This window comes from Equus quagga, chromosome 13 (genome assembly GCF_021613505.1).
Source record: "Equus quagga isolate Etosha38 chromosome 13, UCLA_HA_Equagga_1.0, whole genome shotgun sequence".
In the NCBI taxonomy this organism is placed as follows: domain Eukaryota; kingdom Metazoa; phylum Chordata; class Mammalia; order Perissodactyla; family Equidae; genus Equus; species Equus quagga.
This window is the reverse complement of record NC_060279.1, coordinates 723,407-744,245: the sequence shown is the minus strand read 5'-3', so window position 1 is coordinate 744,245 and position 20,839 is coordinate 723,407. Positions and strand designations below refer to the sequence as shown.

At 57.4% G+C, this 20,839-nt stretch overlaps 1 protein-coding gene across 8 annotated transcripts in view; it reads right to left on the bottom strand.

Annotated features, from left to right (window-relative positions):
• SOX13 (SRY-box transcription factor 13) overlaps positions 1–19,902 on the bottom strand; it is a 41,269-nt gene extending 21,367 nt beyond the window's left edge. For 2 of the 8 annotated variants that reach the window (XM_046681751.1, XM_046681752.1), the window contains exon 1: positions 7,481–7,743. In XM_046681751.1, coding sequence (XP_046537707.1) covers positions 7,481–7,695 — 215 coding nt within the window. In that variant the 5' untranslated portion in view covers positions 7,696–7,743. Of the gene's footprint in view, positions 1–1,603; positions 2,003–7,480; positions 7,744–7,957; positions 8,151–18,006; positions 18,430–19,324 lie in introns of those variants that run through there. The other 6 variants (XM_046681753.1, XM_046681754.1, XM_046681756.1 and 3 more) reach the window with 5 other exon arrangements.
• Positions 19,903–20,839: the final 937 nt, after the last annotated feature.

Genomic DNA, 20,839 nt, shown 5'->3' with positions numbered 1-20,839 from the left:
ATTCTTCCAGCGAACAAAGTGTTCCGTTCCTTTTCTCCGCAGAGGCCGTGTTTCCTCTCCCATTATCTACCCCATCGGCAGCCGAGCCTGCCGCAAAAGCAAAATTTCTTCTTTCTTTTTGTTATTTTCATGGTCCCCTTTATTTATGGGAGGTTGTTTTTTCTTGGCTTTGGCTCCTTTTCAAAGGGCCGGGAAGCAAGGGGAGGAGAGAAGCACCGTAGTTAGTTCTGAGCTCTTCGAAAATGCTCATCAAACATCCCCAAGGCAACCAGCCTGCACCCAAGTCTGCCAGGGACCTCACCTTCCAGCAGCAGCACCCTTTGGAAACAGAGGCAGGACCACCTCAACCAAGAAAAGAGCCCGATGCGGCCCGGGGGAGGATGCGGCCCGGGGAAGGATGCAGTATGCTTCTGGGTGGGATCTTGACATCTGGAGCCACAGCACTAATAATAAAAAAGCAATAATGGTGACACTCAAAGTATTTAACAAGTGAGTGACAGGCACTAACCAATTTCACGGGACTCTTGGGACCGTCAGACGAGTTGGCAGATGCCAACCACAAACAACTGGTCATCACTCTGGTAAGTACCAGCCAAAGACCCCTCTGAGCACAGCTAACATCTACTGAGCATTCACTGTGTGCCAAGCACCACTGGAATCACTTTTACTTGTTCCAATTTATTTAATCTTCACAATAATCATCTGAGGTATATGGCATTATCATCTCCATTTTACAGATGGAAAACCAAGGCACACAGGTGATTTGAGCCAGGCAGCCTAGCATCAGAATCCACATCTCAGGGAGCTGGCCCCGTGGCCGAGTGGTTAAGATCGCGCGCTCCACTTCGGTGGCCCAGGGTTTCGCTGGTTCGAATCCTGGGCGTGGACAAGGCACCGCCCATCAGGCCACGCTGAGGTGGCATCCCACATGCCACAACTAGAAGGACCCAAAACTAAAATACACAACTATGTACTGGGGGGCTTTGGGAGAAAAAGGAAAAATAAAATCTTTAAAAAAAAAACAAAAAAAATCCGCATCTTCACCAGACAACAGGAACAGAGCACCCAGATTGCTCAGTGTCATCTACAGGGACCAGCCCATTTAATTCTCCCAACAGTCCTCTGAAACAGTCACTCTATCATTTCTCTTTTGCCAGTGAGGACAGAGAGGCTTAAGGAGGCTAAGCAGCTGCCCAAGGTCATAGCCAGCAAGGGCTGAGCAAGACACTGAACCCAGAGACTGGCTCTCGAGGCCCTTTCGTTAAGCACTAGATTATACTGGCTTCTCTTCCACTTGTCTGAGGTTCCAAAAGCCACTGAAAGTCATCTCCTGGAGTCTGAATCACCTGTCCCCACCCCCAGCCTCCGCTGGGCCACTGCTGCTCCCATGATGGGGCTCAAGGGACCCAGGCAGGTCCTAGCTGAGTTGATGCGAGAGAAGTCAAAGGCAAACTTGGGGCCAAAAAAACCTTGGTTTCCCAGGTTGCAGGCCTCACTCACTCCTGCCAGCCACCCGGGGAGACCAGGTCAAAGGCAGTGGAGTCGCAATGCGGCCTCCCCACACCACTCACAGACATACGACGACTCATAGCCAGGGTCCTACCCAGAGCATCTTGCGAGGGCATGAGGGCAGCACTGGGAGAGCTCAGGGCTGCCCCAGGGCCACCGCCTTCACAGCCATCGCTTCTGCTCTGTTCTCCAGCCGTCCTCAGGCCATCTGTCTATCCCAGGCCTCCACTCCTGCTTCCCGGGCTTCCCATTCCTGCCCGACTCTCACCAGCATCGAGCAGAGCTGTGCACTTGCAACACATATGCCTAATAAAGGACTGCGTCACTCTTATTATCAGTTTCTTTCTGAATATAAAGGAATGTGTGCCCATTGTAGAAAATCTGCAAAATTTAAAATAACAAAGAAAACAGAAAAATTAAAAAGTCACCCATTTCCCATCAATCCAGAGGCGGCCACTGATGACAATTTGGCATATTTCCATCAAATCTTTTTACTATGCGTAGTTTTCTTGTTCATCACTGAGCCCATAAGCAAGTTTGTATACTACTTCCCCCCAACACACTTAATAGCACCTCGGGGGAGTCTTCATGTTACTAAAAATTGGAAATTATTAAAAATTTTTATGAAGCCATTTGTAATGGTTGCACATCTTCCCCTTTAAATCTCCTATTACTAGAACCTCCTCATCCCCAAGTCACCCACCCTCTCTGGACAACTCTGGTGGGGCGGGGCCACTCAACTCCTTTGAAAACAGGGAAGGAAAGGGGCTGACAATCAGCGGAGAGGGAGAGGGCCAGGCAGCAGCAGCACCTCGTCTGCCTCCTCTTGATGGGCGGGGGCACAGTAGCAAAAGGGGCACAGGAGGGAGGCAGGAGGCGGGAGGCTGGAGGCCCCGGTGGGCCCGGAAGCTGAGCCCAGGCCCTACCTGCTTCTGCAGGGGGAGGGCATGCCTCAGCACTTCTCAGGGCCTGACTTCCCCTTAAAAAGATGGAGACCACAACAGATACCACTTCACACCCATTACAAAGAAAAAAGGAGTGTGGGCAAGGATGCAGATAGCAGCTGGTGAGAATGTAAAATGGTGCATCCGCTGAGCAAAACAATATGGCAGTTACTCAAAAAGTTGAACACAGAACTACCATAGGATCCAGCAGTCCCACTTTGGGCTGCACACCCAGAAGTAAAAGCAGGGGCTTGGAGAAATATGGCACACCCTGTTCATACAGCATTCCCCACCACAGCCGAAAGGCGGAAACAACCCAACAGGCCGCAGTGGGACGAATGGACAAACAAAATGTGATTATGTGTGTGTGCGTATAGATACACACACACGCACGATGGAATATTATCAGCCTTAAAAAGGAAGGAAATTCTGACACATGCTACAACACAGATGAACCTTGAAAACATTATGCTAAGTGAAATAAGCCAGACACAGACTAATATTTTGTAATTCTGCTTCTATGAAGTACCTGGAATAGTTAAATTTACAGAGACAGAAAGTAGAACAGAGGTTACCAGGGGCTGGGGAGACGGGCAAAGGGGGAGTCATTGTTTAAGGGTGACAGAGTTTCAGTCTGGGATTATACACAAAGTTCTGGAGATGGATGGTGGCAATGGTCGCACAATGTGAATGTACTCAATGCCCCTGAACTGTACAGTTAAAAATGGCTAAAATGGTAAATTTGGTTATTGTACATTTTACACAATAAAAAGAAGATGGAGGACATGAAACTGCTAAAAATGTACACTTCGTGGCACCTTTAATCTTGTAGATGGGCAGAGGCGGGAGCACAAACAGCCTCCTAGCCTGGGGCCTGATGTGAGGCTGGGTGTCAGGAGAGTGCAGGCTGGAGACCAGCTGTCTGTGGAGAACCCCATGCTCTGAAAGCCATAATTAACATCACGAATTGAAGTGTCTAGAAAAGGCCAGAGCCAGACAGAGCCAGACCTGCCCCAGCAGTGAGAAGGCCTTTCCCGACGCCTCCCTCACGTCAGAACAATTAAAGGCTTCCACCTGCCGTGGAGAGACAGGTGGATCAGGATCACTCCGCAGGGCGGGAACGGGGTCTGGGGGCAGGAAGATGGGCACAGAGGAAGAGATCTAGCTTCCCTTAGGGTCGGTTCCTCGGCTTTCCCAGAAATCTTTTCTTAAAATATCCTTCTGAGGGTGGCAGTTTCAAGGAAGCACTGGGCTCACACCTGTTTCCAGAAGGGCCTGCCCCAACTTGCTGTACAAACCTGGGCGAGTTATCCTACCACTCTGGGCCTCTCTCGAGGTCCACCTGGAGAGGACAGTGACAATGGTCCACACAGCTCTAAACCAGAAGCTCCGTGCTAACAGAGGGGGTGACTGGGGCGGGAACCACCAGGCAGAGAAGGGGGAACGGAGCAGCCCTGCCGGTTTGCAGGGACCCATCACTTATCCCACAGATCCCGGCCTCTGTGGGCCACCCAAATCGTCCTTTTCCTCCTCGGTGAATGACAGGCTGGGACTAAAGTCCCTCCCAGCGCTAAGGTTCATTTGATATTTCCATTTTCTATTACTGGTAAAACTTAGCCCAGTTCCCACTTGACCAAGAACACATTGCAGGGTTTCCAGCGTCTCTAAGAGCTGCCTGTGCTCTGTGGCCTGATTAAGAGCGCAGGCCACTCTGATGGCAGGCCACCACAGGGGACACTTAGGGATTTCCTACAGAAACCAAAAAAAGCCACGGTGTCTTTATCCATCTTCGTCCAAAGAGGAAGAGGGATGAGTGTCTCTCCGCTGCCCTGCTTCCCCCAGCCTGTGGCCCTGACCCCGGGGTGGGGCGGGGGTCAATGAGGGGGTCACTGGAGGTGCCCAGCTCAAAACCAGCTCTGTTGTTAGAAAGAATTTAAGCCTCTCCCTCCCGGCTCATGACTATCTACCCTAACAGACCTACCTGTATGAAGAGAAAAAATAATTACAGAGAGGTCTAGACAGGCCAGGTGAGATTCTGAGCGCACAGAGGAAATGAGCGCTGGATTTGGAGGCTGACGGTCTGAGTTTGAGGCCCAGCTTTGCCACAAACTCAGTGTGCAACCCTGTGCAAGTCTTAATTTTCTGAACCTCAGTTTTCCCATCTGTAAATTGGGAGTCAAAATACACACCAGCAGACTGCTAGGAGCCTCAGCACAGCGATCTTCTGAATGTCAAGGCATTCCAGACACTCGATGGTTTAGAAAGCCCCACGCGAGCCTTTAACTCACAGGAGGGCCTGGGACACGCCGCACAACCTTCCAGGGTCTCCGTCTTCCCTTTGCACAGGGAGCCAATTATTACTCCTTCTCCCAGGGACAACGCGACAGTCGGGGAGGGCTCCCCGATCTTTGATGCTGTGGAAGTGCAAGTGCGGCTGAGCCTGACCCCCACCTTCAGGCTGCAGCCCAGATCTCCAGGAAGATAACGACAGCACCCGCGCTGACTGAGGGACCCGACAAGCCGCTCACTTCCCAGGGATTTTTGGCAGCAGCAGAACTAGAGGAGGCAGTTGAAGCTCAGGGGTAGGGGCAGACGGCCATCAGGGTCTGCCTGACTCCAAAGGCGAGTCCACTGCACAAGGAGCTTGGAGAAGAGGCTGCTTCCCACAGGCGCTCCAAACCCAATGAACGCCCTCCACCTCGGGGCCGGCGCCGCAGGGACAGCCTTCACTTCCTGCCAGGTTCCTGCAGGCAGCTCCTAAGCGCCCAGGGTCCAAAGGTTAAAGGCTGTTTATTACTGTGAATTATTAAAATTCACCAGCAGTGGGTTTTGGGAATGTAACGGCTTCATGCCTCAAAGCGATTCCAACTACATGTGAATTTCATAGGTTCCATAAAAATCCATCCCACTCGGTGTAGAACTGTCCCCCTTAGTGACCAGTTTAAGGGACAACACTGGGCAAAGGACAAAAGGCAGGCGCTCGGAGCCAGACTGTCATCTCTGCCACACCTGCAGCACCTGGCCCGCGGTCAGTGTGTGAGAGTGCATGCATTCTGTTCTCCGGGCTGCTCCCTGGCACCAGCCTGGTGAGGTCCACGCCCCAGCCCACCTCCGGCCCACAGCCTGCCCCTGCTCCCAGAACACGTGGAGCAGCAGCTCTCCCCCTTTTCTTTGCATGAATGGTCAGTCTGGTAACAGAATAACCACAGCAACAAACACCTGGATAAGATTCCCACATGCCAGACACTGTTCTGAACACTTTCCATGTAATCGTTTTTATTTATCCTCCCAACAGGCAGGCACAACTGTCAGTGGCATTTTAGAGTTGAGGAAACTGAAGCAGAGAGGCTAAGTAACCTGACCAGGGCTGCAGAGCCCTGGAAGAATACTGTGGGAGGTTGAGAGGGTGTCACTGCAGACCATCCATCCCCACCACACTCTGGAGAGCGCTCCTCCTCCCTTCCCAGAACTACAGAGGCCGTGCTCAGGACCGAGGAGGGGCTGCCCCACATCCAGGCAGGCCCGGGGAGCCGCACTACCACCACCCCAGCACAACCCCAACAACCACGACCACAGCGGGCGTGACACTAATCCCGGCTCCCAGACCCTGCAGTGTGCACTGTAACATACATCGCTTCCTCGAATCCTTCCAACCCTGTGAGGTAGGTATTATCCTTTTCCTACTTTGCAGGTGAGAAAACTAGGTTCTAGGTAAGTTCTAGGATTTGCTAGAAATCACGCAGCTCAGAAGAAGCAGAGCCAGCCCCCGAGCCTGGGTCTGCCTGGCCCCCCAGCACCCAGGCTCCTGACCTGAGGCTGTGCAGAGGGGAGCGAGCCCACCAGTCTCGGCGCCCTGGCGACTCAGGTGAAAGGCCCGTTCCCGAGCAGCAGCCCCATGCCCATGCTTCTGCCTCAGCTGCCCTGACGGATGGCGGCTTCCCCGCAGGCAGCGCCTGGCTCCCCACCCAGCCTGCCCAGGGCCTTCCCGGGCTAAGCCCAGGGAGGCAGGGGTCAGGGCAGACAGCAAGCCCACCGGCCTGGCAGGGAAGGGACAGCCGTCTGCATCACCAGATGGTGCGGCGTGATCTGAAGGCAGCAAAAATGTCAGAATGGAAAGAAAATAACAGGGTTCTGCTGGAACTGTCCACAGGACAGCGAGAGAGAAGTTTCAGGCAACGAACGACCCCCCATTCTGAAAGTTCTCTGTTCCTCCCTGTCAACCAAGTCCTAGCCCCTCGGCCTGCTCTGCCCACGGCATCTCCACGTGCTGCCGCCCCCAGCGCCTCCACGCCAGCAAGGCCCGGGCTGGAGCTCAGTCGCCGTCGCCCCTCACAGTGCCGGGCGCAGAGGGCCCCACGAACATCTGTCTTCATGGACCACGGGCTTGCTGACGGAGCCGAGTCTCGGGCTGGGCCCAGAGTCTGTGCCACAGACCCACACACTGAACTTCTCCGTGCCGAATCGGTCCTCGGAGCTCGTCCTTCCACGGACCCTGGCAAGAGCCCCGAGCTTCCAGGAAGGAGGAGGTCAGCACAGAGAGCAGAGGACAAGTCACCGCCTCAGGACTGACTGGCCATCAGCTGCGTGTGGATAAGAAGATGAGAGCTGGAAACCAGGCCGTTCTCTCACTGCACAACAGCCGTCTCCCGCCCCGCCACCACACACATCCTCTGCCCTGTTGCTCCAGCCCCACAAAAGCGTCTCATCTTTCCAGCAGGTCTGGCCTCCAACAACCATCCAGCGGCACAGAGCCTGGAGATGGGGCTGGGATGCGAGAAACTGCCTCTTGAGTGGGTCACTCCCCAAAGCGGCCTGGGCTCCTCCCAGCCATGAGGCTGAGGACAGGGGACCAGGCACTGCTGCCCCCGACCCTGAGAAGCCCCCCACCACAAAGTTCCCTGCCATTTGGCACCATGGCCCCTGGGGTACACGGCTCCCTTGAAGAATGGCTAATGTAGCTGCTTCTAATCAAAGCTAAACAGTTGGGAGGAGAATGAGAAGAAACGAGAAGAATGAGACCGACTTACGTGAGGAGGGGATGGAGGGCGGGCACATGCTTCCAGGAGCCAGGACTGGTGATGAGTCCAGGGAAGCGTGGAGGCCAGCCTGGTGGAGGGGGCGCCCTGGGTGCTGCACCTGCCCTCTCCATTGTCTCCCAGGACCCCCACAACAACCTGCACACACAGCCCAGGCGCCCGCAGCGCTCTATCTGCTGCCCAGATCTCGCGGCTGCGAGCTGCATTCCGCCAGCTCAGCACTTTCGCAGAAAGGGGTTGTTCTGCTTATGCACCATTCTTTCCATGGGGTGGTCATCCAGCTTGCTCCCCTTCTTCCGGAGTCCCCTCACACACTGCTGCTCTCCTTTCTCTAGGGGTCTTCCCAGGCCCTTCCATCTGAGAAACTCTACAGTGACTCTGTTCTCAGCATCACTGTTCTTACATTTCACGGAGAGGAATCTGGAGCCCAGGCCCAGTGGGCACGATGTGGGAGGGGAGCCCACTCACCCTGCTTCTGAGGGTTCCCGTGAGGAGGCCACGCCATCCAGAAGGGGTCTCTCACACAGGGCCGCTGCTCAAGTTGCCCCCTGCTGACACTGTCCCCAAGCAGAGGCCAAGACACCACATAGTCAACTGCAGACCGTTGACCCATCCCTCTTTCCTGTCCAGCCTCTCGCCGTGGCTCCTGCGAGCCTTACCCCAACTGGAGAACAGAATGTGCTTGGCTGGAGACCTGGAGGTCATAAATTGCTAATAACAGATGCTCAGTCTCAAAAACAAAATAAGAGAAGGCCTGGCCCTTCCTTTCTGCTCCTCTCATCCTCAACATTATTTCCTGCAAGGCCAAGGAGAGAGAGAAACGTCTCCTCTGGCCACAGTCAGAGAGGGAAATTGGTTCCTCCCACCCCAGGACCCAGGAGGCTCAATTCTCCCCACCAGCCTCACCCCAACAGGCACCAGGGCCAGGCCCCAAGGAGCTTGTACAGGATGTCTTTGTCCTCCGATGCTCCCTGGTCTCTAACTTCGCTTTACCCTCAGATTTACCGAGCACCTGCTAAGTGCCAAGCCCTGTGCACCTGCGTGTGAAGGTGCCCTTTCCGCACTCACAGGTGAGGGCCGGCTGTGGGGAGCAGTGGGGAGGCTGGCCTGCGTGTTTCCGCTACAGAGCAGCCGTCGGAGCTGGCCCAGCCCTCTGTGCTCACCCCAGAGAGGGCGGATGGATGGCAGAGATGACCCAAAGCTGACTCTGTTCCCAGTCGCCGCCCTCTGTTGAGGAGTTGGGGCAGAGGGCACAGGAGTGAGAAAGCGCAGTCAAGAGCTGAAAGCCAGAAGCAGTCATCTTTGAAAAGAACAATAGTAAAAGGCAAATTGGAATGTGCCTGGGGTAGATCATGAAATCATGTTCAGTGCATTGGTTGTATGCAAACTGTATGTAAACATGCACACGGCCCTGGAAAGATCCAAGTGTCACTGCTGTTCTTCTGCCTCTCTCTTACTCAGGCCGTCTCCACGGCTGCCTAGGAAGCTATCTGACTGCCTGGCCAGGGTCTGGGAGTCCCCTCCCCAGCCCAATCTCCCAGCATCCCCTTTGCCCCAGCTTCTCTCCGTGGCCTCCCCTCACCTCAGGGCCACCTGAGAAACATGAGTGCAGAGGAGGAAGAGAAAACAGGGCTCTGCCACGTGGGGCGCAGCGGAGGCGGCAAGTGAGCGGGGAGACGAGCAGAATGGTGGCCTCTGGAACCCGGGATGGCTTCCCTGTAACTGTCAAGAGACCCATCTGGCTCCAGACGTTCCTCAATGCCCCTAGCCATTCCCATCACCAATTCCTCAAAACCAAGGGCAGGAGGCCAGGGCAAGAGGCCAGGGGGCTCTGCAGCAAGATCCCAGAGGGGGTTTCCACATGTTCTGCAGAGGGTCAGACACGCCACGTGGACCAGCCTCATCTGGGCAGACCCACAGCCAGTGTGGGAGTAGGAAGCCCACCCCATGGACAAGTCCCTGTCTCCAATGTCAACTTCCTCATCCACAGAATGGGAGAACGGCAGGATGCTCTCTGCCCTTCCTAACTCACACGGTTCCACGAGGCCCACCCTGAGACGAGCCATGCGGGGGGAGGGGCATCATGGAGGGCCACGCCAGGAGCAGATGCGGGATTGTGACAAAGTGTCTGACTCCACGTCTGGATTTTGAAACTGCAACAAAAATTCTCAGGGTGGCTGTCACTGTCCTCACTTGACTCGACTGCCACAGCAACACAGCAATCTTGTTCCATCCCAGGAGTCGTCAAAATGGTCCTTCCCAAGTTGCAGATGGGAAAAGTGAGGTCCCAAGAGGTAAAGTGACAGGGCTGGGGGCAGACAGGCTAGGCCAGGGCCTTGGTCCCCTCCGGTGCCCACCGGTCCCAGCTGCCCGTCGGCCTCTCCAACAGCAGCACAGCAGTCAGAGGAAGATGTTCGACGGCTCCACCCCGCAGGAAGGGCAGGACGGATGCCGCTGCCTGAGGCACAGGGAGCAGCGGCGGGCTAGGGGCACTGGTATAGCCACTGTGGAGTCAGCTCCCTCCACAGCAGCCCTGTGGGCCCGGCCGGTCCCGGGAAGGCTGGTGCCCAGGACCCCGCGTCCAGTCATTCTGGTCCTGGGTCACCCAGCCTGACCGATCTACCCAGGAAACAGGCAGCCTGGCCCATGCCCAGTTCGAAAACCATGGAAGGAGGCAGACAGACCACTGTCTCCACATTAGGGATCAGAGACGCAGGCCCAGAAAGGCTCCTGACGTGGGCGAAGACACAGACAGTGACCCGAACGGGCCCGCCTGCCGTGCAGCTGCCATCACAGCACGCGGCTCACCTCCTCTCCAGTCCTCACGACAAGCTGCCCTAGGGGACGCCGCTACCCCACCTCAGGGACAAGGACGATGCAACCCAAAGAACGAGGTGAATGGCCCAACATCAAGATTCAAAACCCGCAAGTTCAAATCCAGAACTTCCGGACTCTCAAACTACACGGTACTGTCCCTAAACTACCCTGCTTCTCTATAAATTGAAGAGGATTCCAGACCGAGTGAGAGGGAGTTAGCACAACGTGTTGGTGTGGCGAGGAGGAAAAACACGCTGAGTGACGACCAAAACAGGCACTGAACCCTGAGGCAGGCTGGGCACGGGGTGTGCTCAGCCCGGCCAGGGCCCCAGCAGCGGCGCCACAGGCCCGACTACAGGTGCAATGTGCACGACCCGGGCTCTGGCCCTGGTGCCCTGCCTGGAAGGCCTTTCTTACATTCTTGACCACAGCTCGCTCGAAGCCCAGCGCAACTGTGGCCCCTCCTTAGTAAATCACTCCCTGAGGAGGGCGGTTCCTCCAGGTCACTCCAGAGCCTTTGGACAGCACTGGTCTCCACCATTTGACCAGACTGCGATTACCTGCCTGCCCACCTCCCAGGCTCCGCTCCCAGGGACAGGGACTCTCATGGCCTTCTCTTAGAAGGCCCTCAAGACACAAGGGCAGCACAGCAGGCCCCTCTTCACACACCTGACAATCACAGCAGCCCCATGAGGCAGTGACTGTCATCACTCCCACGTGACAGGTGAGGATGCAGACTCAGAGGGGTTAAGTTACTCACCCAAGACCGCACAGGCAGTCTGGCTCCAGAGTCTGCCTGTCTCTACTGGTACTGCACTGCCTCAGACACACTAGGCATTCGGTGAAGGTTTGTTCCATAGAGTGGTACGGAGGGAGGAGGTGTTGCCACACCCCAGCCACCTCCACCCCAAATCCCACCTGGAACCCCTTGGCCCAGGTCTCCCTACTTCTCGCCCGGCCTTCCCTCACTCCTGACATCTAATCCTTCCTTCCTCTAAACAGCTCCAGGTTCTCTTCCCATCTCCCATCCACTGCTTCCTTGGGTGTGGCAGCAGGGCTGAGCTGAGACCCCCAGAGGCCTCACAGCAGGGGATCTGTTCAGAGGCAGGATCCTGCCCTGGGGCTAGTGCCTCCCATTGACTGCTGTTACCTCTGCCTCAAGCAAGAAAAACCAGCACTGAGACGTAGGGGTCTGGAGGGCAGCACCTGCTGTCCCTCCCTCCCGGGTCCCTGGCTGACCCGGCCACTGCTCTCTGGACCGAGCCTGGGTGGGGGGTGTTCCTAGGGCCACAGAGAAGAGACAAGTGGCCCTTTGTGTCGGCACTCCTGGGACACCTGTTTGCCCGCCCACCTGTCCTCGTGCAGGGCCTGCGTGTGCAGGGTCAGGCCGTGCACGGGGCTTGTGTGTGCGGGGCCTGCGTGTGCGCGGCACCAGCCCGCGTGCAGCCATGTGGATCCTGCAGCCGCGGCAGCCAGGCCCAGCCTGCGCTCGGCATGGCGCCCCTGCCAGCTCCTGCCCGGTCCTGGGCGCTGGGAGGCTCCTGCTGTTGACACAGTGTTGATTTTTGGGAGGACGGAGAGGGAGGGGAGGGAGGAGAGAAGTGGCAAAGCGTGTTGGCCCCAGCTCTCCTGCGTCCCACGCAGCCGCCAGGTGAGGCTGGCTTCCAATCCCTGGGTCACTTGGGCCACACACCACACTGTACCTAAGCCGCTTAAACCGACAGCACCACACCACAGGCAGCCTGCACACGCCCCGTAATGTACCACAAAACCCATGCTCCCCCATGTTGGCACACACGACTCATGGCTGAACAAGGCCTCTGGGTGCCAGGAGCCCTTAGTCACCCTGTTTTCGAATGCCCGCCACTCCTGCCCCCAAGTCATGACACTCCCAAGGTCCTTGGTGAGGGACGGGGCCATCTGACATGCCCTTGGAGACCCAGGCGGGGCCCCTGGGAGACATGGGGGGATCTGCCCTTACAAGTTTCTCTTCTCTCTGACTTGTTCTTGCCAGGCCATCTCCTCCTCACCCTCCAGGTCTTTATGTTTCCTCTTACGGGGAGCCTTCCCTGACTGCCCAGATCTGGTGGTGGTGCTCTCCTTGGTGCTCAGAGCGCTCCACCCTGTGCCTCCCACCCTCAGCGTCAGGCAGTGTAATAGATTATTCACATCTCATCATCTTCCTCAAAACTGTAGGGCTGCAGCACAGCAGGGCAAAGCCCGAGGCAGACGCCCCCTACGTGTCTGCTGAGCGGATGGGTGAACCGGCAGCCCCACAGACCCACAGCCATGCTGCCTCCACCACACGTCCCGCCCTGACAGCCACCTCCTGGGTTAGTGAGGCCCGTGCTGGTTCAAAGGCCCATGTGCTTCGGGAATTACCTGTGACTTGCCCGCCAGCACTACACATTGTTATAGTACTTTTGGAAACTATAGAAATAAGAGCCACTTTTTTTTTTTGGTGATCAAGACTGGCCCTGAGCTAACATCTGTGCTGGTCTTCCTCTATTTCGTATGAGGGAGGCTGCCACAGCATGGCTTGATGAGCAGCATGTAGGTCTGCACCTGAGATCCGAACCCGCCAACCCTGGGCCGCCAAAGGGCAGCGCATGAACTTAACCACTGTGCCACTGGGCCAGCCCCACGCCACAATTTTTAAGCAAGAAGTCAACTGAAGATGTTGGTTGAGGATTGGGCACCCCAGCTCCTGGTGTTGGGGACGGGTCTGTGTGGCCTGCTCTACCCCTGGCCTCAGACTGCCCCCACCCTCATCCTGGACTTCCAAGGAAATCCCCCCACTCTGGCTGCTCCTTCAAATGGCTGGACCTGGATGCCCTGGCACCCACCTCTGCCTCAACTCAGTATAGGGCCTGGGATTGGCAGCGGGCCCCTCCCGCCAGGCCAAGGAGTGGGACTCACCCCAACGTTCCCACCCCTTTGTGGGACCAAGGCCCTCTGAGAACTATTCTCACCCCATCCTGTTCCACAGGCTGCACATTCCATCTGAGTCAAGCAGGGGCGGGGCCAGGGGAGGTAAGGCTGAGGGGAGAACAGTCTGGCCTCCTCTGGGGCGGATCCCCAGGGAGTTCCAGGCCTGGAGGGATTACAGACCTAAACCCCCAGGGGAAGGGAGCCCACGTGCTCCTGCCCAGCCCGAGCCTCTCCCAGTTCTCCCCTGCACAGCCGAAACACTGAAACCCTACCTCGGACTGTCCCCAGAAGACACAGGGGGACGATGTGCCGGGCAACAGTAAACCCCTCCCCCCAACCGCCCACAATCCCCAGGGCTGCTCCCGGGGCTTCCTGCCAAGGCCATTTAAATGCTAAGGCCACTGCTGGGGGAGGGGAGCCTGAAGGCCCTGTGTATCAGGGGAACTGAATTCAGATTTGATGGCATGTGTCAGGCTTCCCAGTGGCCTAAAGGGCCTGGGCAGTAGATGCTGCTTAGGTAAACAGGGGGCAGCTGGAGATACTGACCCCACTTCTTCCTTCCTCTCTTCTAGGACCCCAACACACCCCCTCCTCAGAGACACTCCTGACTGGAACCCCCGTTCTTTAGGCACAGCTCTCAGCCCCGCTGCTCTCCTAGCCTGTCCCCACGTGCACACTTGTGCTCTGAGATGCGGGACCACACACAGCACATCCCTAGAGGTGCCCAGGCCTTGGATTTACCTACGGATGACCTTGGGAGGAGGCAGGGGAAACCCCAGCCACCCCCTCCTCACCTCCTGCATCTCAGGTCTGACCACTGTAGCTGTCCTACCCTGGGTCCCCCCAGGCCCTCCCTGAGGGCACCACAGGAGGGCCTCTGGCTCCTCCCAAAAGAGGCAGGTCACAGGAGCAGAGGGGTCTTCCTAAAGCAAGGGCAAGAGAGCCCAGAACGTGCCCGGCCAGAGTAATCGGTGGTCACTGGGGGGGTCTATGCTGTGGACCACGCAGGGTGGACAGAAACCCGTTCCCAGGCGAGGCCCAAGGCCTTCGCTGCCCTGAGGCTTAAGCAGGGCCGGACGGTCCCCTGGGTGTCTGCCGAGGTCCCTGGCACAGAGCAGGCTCTGGGGCTGAACTGGAGGCCACAGCCCACACTGAAGGGGGAACTGCCACATCTCTGCTGCTCAAAGAAAGGACTTGGATTTTTCAAAGAAACAGAGTCACTCCTGATCAGAGAAGCTGGCGGAGGTTGAACCCACCTTCAAGCTGTCAAGGCCCTGTCAGGCTGGCCTGTAACAAGTCTCCTGATCAAGTCTTCCCAAGGAACTGGAAGGAGGACCAAGGAAGGGGCAGTCAAAATGGGGGTCACCAGGCAAAGACCCCCATTCAGGGCATGGCTTCCTGCTTGGGAGCAGGGAGACAGGCAGGCGACAGGAGACGTGAAAGCAGTCTCTGTGGGTCCTCGTTCCCCACCTGGTGACAGGCACTGTGACAGCCTTCCTGGCTAGCACACACGGGTTCCAGAAAGGGGACCAGCAAAGGGGAGGATCCCAGCGAGTCCTGGCAGGAGCGAGCCCTCTTAAGCAAACACTGAGGACGAGTCATTCCCGCCACAAGCACTTTGCACTGTCAGGCCGGCAGGGGGGCGGGCCCACCAGCACAGCCCTTCCAAACACTCAGCTTGCCCCTGAAGACGGCTTGGGGGAGGGGCGTGCAGCAACTTTTCCCAGGGGCGTGGGCTGCCCGGCGACCTCCTCAGGGAGCTGCCCAATAAGGGCCAATCTCAAAGCAGCCCAGGAGGAGAAAAGCTGTGTAGAGTCAGCCCGTCCAGGGCAGGGACACCTGGACCCTCAGGAGGAGGCCTGGCTCTAGCGAATGCTTCTCTGGCAACAGGGAACCCAGACCCTGGCCACTCCTGGGCGCTGCTGTGGACACAGCAGATGTAAGCCACCCAAGTTCTCAGAGGTAAGTATTGTTGCTGCTATTGTCCCATTTCACAGACAGAAAAACAGAGGTTCAGAGATGTCATGTGGCGAATCTCTCGCCTGGCTCTGAATCCTTCTTACTGTATACATCATGTTGCTCCCAATCTGCTAGCTGTCAAAGCAGCAGAATGTTCAGGATGGAGCTCTGCCCGCTAGGAGGAACGAGGGGGATAAGGATGTAGCTGGAAGCAGAGACCTTTCCAACACCAAGGCAGCACTGGAAATCGCCCTTCCCTGTTACGATCCCGCCACTCCTGACCACGGAACCTGAGTTTGGGGTGGAGCGTCGTCTGCAGGCAAGAGCAGAGCCAGAGCGTCAGGTAGGGAATGAGCCTGTTGCTTCTCCCTCCAGAACAGCCTCCCTTCGAGCCACTGCATCCAAAGCGTCGGTTCGGAATCAGCCTCCGAGCCGGCCTGCTTCCATTCCTGCTTTCCCTTTCAAGCTGCTCTCCAGTTAGCAGCCGAAGCAATCTTTTTAACATTTTTTTCCACTTATAAAAGCAATTCATGACCATTGTAGAAGACTGGAAAAATCAACAGAAGATAAAGAAGGAAATAAAAATCACTCGTCCGTCCAGGATCCAGAATTAACCTCAGCAAACATCTCAAGGCAGCCTTCTAGTCTTCTCTCCACGTACGCGCGCATGATGGGCGTAGGTATGCATATAGCGTACCACACAGGTTTATATCTTTGTCTTCTTATTACATACATATTCCAAGTTATAAGCTATTCTTTTTTAACTACTTTTTGGTTTTGGGGTTTTTTGGCATAGTTGATATAAGTACACGGTACTACATTCAGAAAGGACACAAAGATCTACAGAGAAAACACCGTCTTTTCTCCATCCCATTCCTGAGTCACCATTTCCCTCCCCGGGGCCATTCTGATAACCATTTTTTGGGTACCAAATAATCTTTTAAAATCATAAATCAGATCGTGTCACTCCCCTGCTTAAAACTCTCCGATGGCTTCCCATTGCCCTGGCCAGAAAATCCAGGCTCTAGCCAGTCCTACCAGGCCCGGGTGACCAAGCTCCGCGCTTCTCCCTTTGCTCCATCTCCCTGTCCAGCCACACTGCTGTGGAGAACCCCGCTCTGGCCGCAGGGAGTTTTCATTTGCTGTTCCTTCTGCCTGCAATCCTGTCTGCAGGTTGTGTGCCGCTGGCTCCGTCTCATCCATCAGGCTTCGGCTGAGCTGTCCTCTCCCCAGGGTGGCTTTCACTGGCCTCCCAACCTAGGCGCCCCCCCAACCTGTACCCCCACCCACATTCTCTGTCCCATCACCCTGTTGGATCTCTTTCACATCACACAGGATCTAACACTGTCTTGGTTACTTATTATAAAGTTATTTATTGCCCGTCTCCTCCCACTAGAAAGAAACCTCCCTGAAGGCAGGCACCTGCCCTCTCTGGTTCACCGGAAGCCCTGCCCCTAGCCCGGGGCCGGCACACAGCAGGCAGTCAACAGACTTCTGTGACAGGAGGGAATGTGGCTACTGCAGTGCTGGTCCTCATCACCGACAACAGCCCAACTGTGGGTCTCCGAGCACTAAGAACCAACCTTCCGGCCATCCCCCATGTCTAGGGTGGGGGCAAGGTCAGAGAAAGGAGAGAGGAGCCCATTGTCCAAGGCAGCGTTGCAGGGGGCAGCAGCCTGCTCTTCCTCCCTGTCACCCTGTTGCCCAGTGAACCCCTTACTTATGCTGTGCACGTGCAGAGTCCAGAATCAGACAAGGAGCTTGTGACAAACCCAAATTCCTAGAAACTACTCTTTAACTGCAAGTGGAAAGTTGAAGGTGAAACTTTTGCCCCTCACTTACCCCAAATCCCACATCCAGCCTGCCCAGGCAGCTGAGATCTCCCCGCTTCCCAAGTGAGCCCCACTGCAGCAGGTGACAGCCACGCCACCCAGGGAGCAGAGCCCCAGGGATCAGCCCCAGCCATCCCACCCGAGGCCCTAGGCACCTGGGTCCCCCTTTAGAAATTCACCCAGCCCCAGAGACACAAGTACACATCCAATCTCAAACCAGCAGCGCAGGCCAGGACACTCAGGGGACACCCTGCTGCAGACGCTTCCTTCCTGGGGCCTGATTTCCACTAAGAACACTGCAGTCAGGCCGAGACGGATTTTTAAGAATGAGGAAAAGCAGAGTCACGTGCCTTTCACAGACATTGTGAAGGGAGGGAGGGTGTAAGGGAAAAAAGAAAAAGAAAAGAGACTTAGCAAGACGGGACTAGACCAGGAGTAGGGAGGATCTGGGAAGCCAAACTCAGGAAAGGGTGTGAAGAAGAACAAGGATTCCTCCTCCCAGAACTGGACAGCTTCTGCTAACTGATGAAATGAGCACAACCCCAAGTGCTCTCGCGGGCTCTATGCAAGGTCACTAAAGTCGTAATGACAATAACAGCTCCCACCTCTCCAGCACTTACTCTACGCCAGGCACTGCTCTATGAGCTTGCTTTACTAAGACTTGTAATCCTCAAGACAACCGCAGGACACTGTGCTGCCATATTAAACCCATTTTACAGGTGAGCAAACAGAGGCACAGAGGAGTAGGTTAAATACCGACAGTGGCAGCATCTGGGGTCTAACTCCAACCCCAGCTCTTAACCTCTAGGCTACCCTTGGCTTCAGTGGCCCAACCAGGGGGTCCCCACCCTCCTGAATTCATGCTTCCCAATCAGTATCCCTGAACATCAGCCGAGGCGAGCTTCAAAGACGCAGGCACAACTCTGCCCATTGTGCATAGCAGAAATCTAGAGAAGTTAAGGGATCGCAGGAGCTCACACTGCCCACAGGTGGGGAATTAGGACCAAATGTGCTGAACCGCAGCATCTGGAGCGCCACTTCCTAAGGGAGCACGGTGGAAACCAGAATCTCTGGAAACTCCGCCCTGAGCAGCAGCATCTTCCGTCTTTCGCCAGATCCTTCACCAGGGCCAGCGCCCGCGCCCAGGCGCCCTGCCCGGAAATTCTCACAGAGTCAAAGCAAACTTCCCAGGAAAGCTGCTCGGCTTCCTCCTAGCCCCCGTGTCGGAGGCGCTGCCAAGAGCGCCGTCGGAGTCCTTGCAGCTGCCGTCGGCCCTCGAGGGTGGGAGCCGCCGCTCGTGTGCTCGGAGTCCTCTGGGAAAGGTCCAGGGCTGAAGTTCAAAATTCACTTCCCGCCCAGGCCCGCTCGCGGCCGCGCCCGGGACTCTCCGGCAACCCCCACGCCTCCTGCCCTCCCCGGTCGCGGCTAAGGAAGGGAGCACCTCCAGCCTGCGAGCCCCGGGCAGCAGCTGGAGAATCCCGCGGGCGATCCCGGCGCGTCTGGGGACTCCGAGCAGCCGGCGCGCGCGTGTGTGTGTGTGTGTGTGTGTGTGTGTGTGTGTGTGTGTGTTTACGTACGGAACGCGCGGGGTGGGAAAACAATGGCGAGCCGCTGGGAACAGAGCAACTAGCCCCCCTCCCCAGCTCCCTACCCTCAGGCACGATTTGCTTTTGCCGTGAAATAAGGATGAAAAGATTCACCTCCGACGTCCCAAGGCGGGAGGCGGGGGCGGTCAGAAGGCTAGGGTGGGTGGGAGGAGGGGGTGAAGCAGAAAACAAACAGGATGCAGCGCCCGGCTGGTCCGCTGGGGAACGAACCTGGAAGGATGGGAAAGGTTGCGTGGCTGGCCCCCCGCACCCCACACAACCAGGGCGGGGAGGAGGTCTGCGTCCCGGCGCGGGCGCCCGAGCCACACGCTGGGCGCGCACAGGTCGCCTCGGCTTCCCGCTGGGAAATCCTTGAACTGGGCGCACACACAGGCTGGCGAGAAAGACCTAGTACCCCGGCCGGTCGGCGAGGAGCGGGTGCGGGGGGGCACCCCAAGCTCGGCTCGCACGGGGCGCACACGGACACAGACACACAGCCACCCACGGCCCTGCTGGACTGCCACCCCTTTCCGCAGGACCTGGGTCTGGCCGGCGTGGTTGGGGGTCGGTGGGGGTCTGGACCTTCTCGAAAAACTTTGCAAAGGATGGAAACTCGCAGAGATGAGAGCCGGCGTGTGCCCAGAGACGTGGCGGCGCGAGTGTCAAACTTCGGAGGGCTAGGGCGAGGGGCGCGGAGGGGGCGCACTTACTACTCCGCCGGGCGCTGGGCTCGGGCTCCGCGCTCCTGCTCCTCCTCCGTCCGGTCCCCGCGGCCGGCAGCCCGGGCTTCCCGCTCACATGCCCGGCGGCGCAGCGCCTGGGCGGCGCGGCTGGGAGGGGCACGCCCCCCGCCGGCGGCCGGGGGGTCGCTCGGCACTCGGGGCCACCCTGGGTCCGCGCCCCACGACCGGCCGCCGGCCCCGGCGGAGAGCGCGGTTCCGGGCGGGCGGCGCCCTCCGCGAGCCAGGCCGCTCTCTGCCCTCTGCCCTCTGCCCTCTGCCCGCCGCCGGCTCCCTGCCTTCCGCGGCGCTCTGCCTGGCTCGCCGGCCCAGCGCCGGCCCGCCCGGCTCCCCGCTCCGCGTTCCGCGCCTCGGCTCGGTCCCGATCGGCCTCCGCGGCTGCCCGCTGCGCCCGGGCGCAGAGCTGGGCTCGCCGCTCCGGGCCGGGGCGCCAGGACCCGCGCTCACACAGTTCAGTTCCAAGCCTGGACCAGGAGCAGGGCGCTCGCGGCTCGCGGCTGCGAGGCGACTCCACAGCCTCAGAGGAGAAAGAGGGAGGGAGACAGAGCGGGCAGGGGGAGGAGGAGGGAGGAAGGGTGGGGAGACGGAGAAGGAGGGAGGGACAGAGTTCCCGCCTCCTCCCTGCAGCCAGGTCCAGCCCGGCTTCAACAGCTGGAAACCTCTGCTGGAAGGGGCGGGGGTTGGGGGGGGGGCACACTAAGGTTCCGGGAGACGGGGCGTGGAGGTGCAGGGAGGGGGTGGAGAGAAGAGAAGAAAGAGGTGGCTTCTGCCCACTCCCACTGCCCAGGTATGACGGTCGCTACGGAGAATGTGCTCTCCTTAGGGCGAGAACCAAGAAGTTGTCGCTCCAACACCCACCCTCCCAACTCCTCCAGACAGATAGCCTCGATTTAGGGTTTTTAAAAACCCCTTTTCCGAACCTCCCTTAGGAACCCGATCCCCCTGCAGCTAGACAGCTCCCAAATGTCTCGGGCCACTCCCTAGTCCTGTCATTTTGCACTCTCTCAGACAATCCTTTATTTTTTTTCCTGCCTTGTTCTCCATAGGGAGGTGGATTGCTTTAATTAAACGTGTTTATTAAATTGCTACAATATGCCTGGCCCAGCTGGGTGCTGGGGACACCAGGATGAATGTGACAGTGCCCTGCCCTTTCTGGATTCCCATTTTGTGAAGGAGACAGATGAGTGAACAGGTAGTTACAGGGCAGTGGAAGGGTGCTGAGAGCAGGCAAGCACATGGGGCCTGGGGGCCACCAAGGCACTAGGGTGTGGGGACAGGATCGGTCTTCTTGGGGACAGTCTCATCTGAACTGGACTTAGAAGGACCTTGGGAGCTGAGCAGGCAGTCATGGAACTGCGAGTAACAGGGCCCACGGCCTGGGGGCCAGCGTCTCAGCAGCTGACAGTGGCTGGCACATAGACCTTCCAAGGCCTTTGGATTGTGTCATTCCACTGCCTTCCTTAGCTCCTGTCATTCACCTTCTAG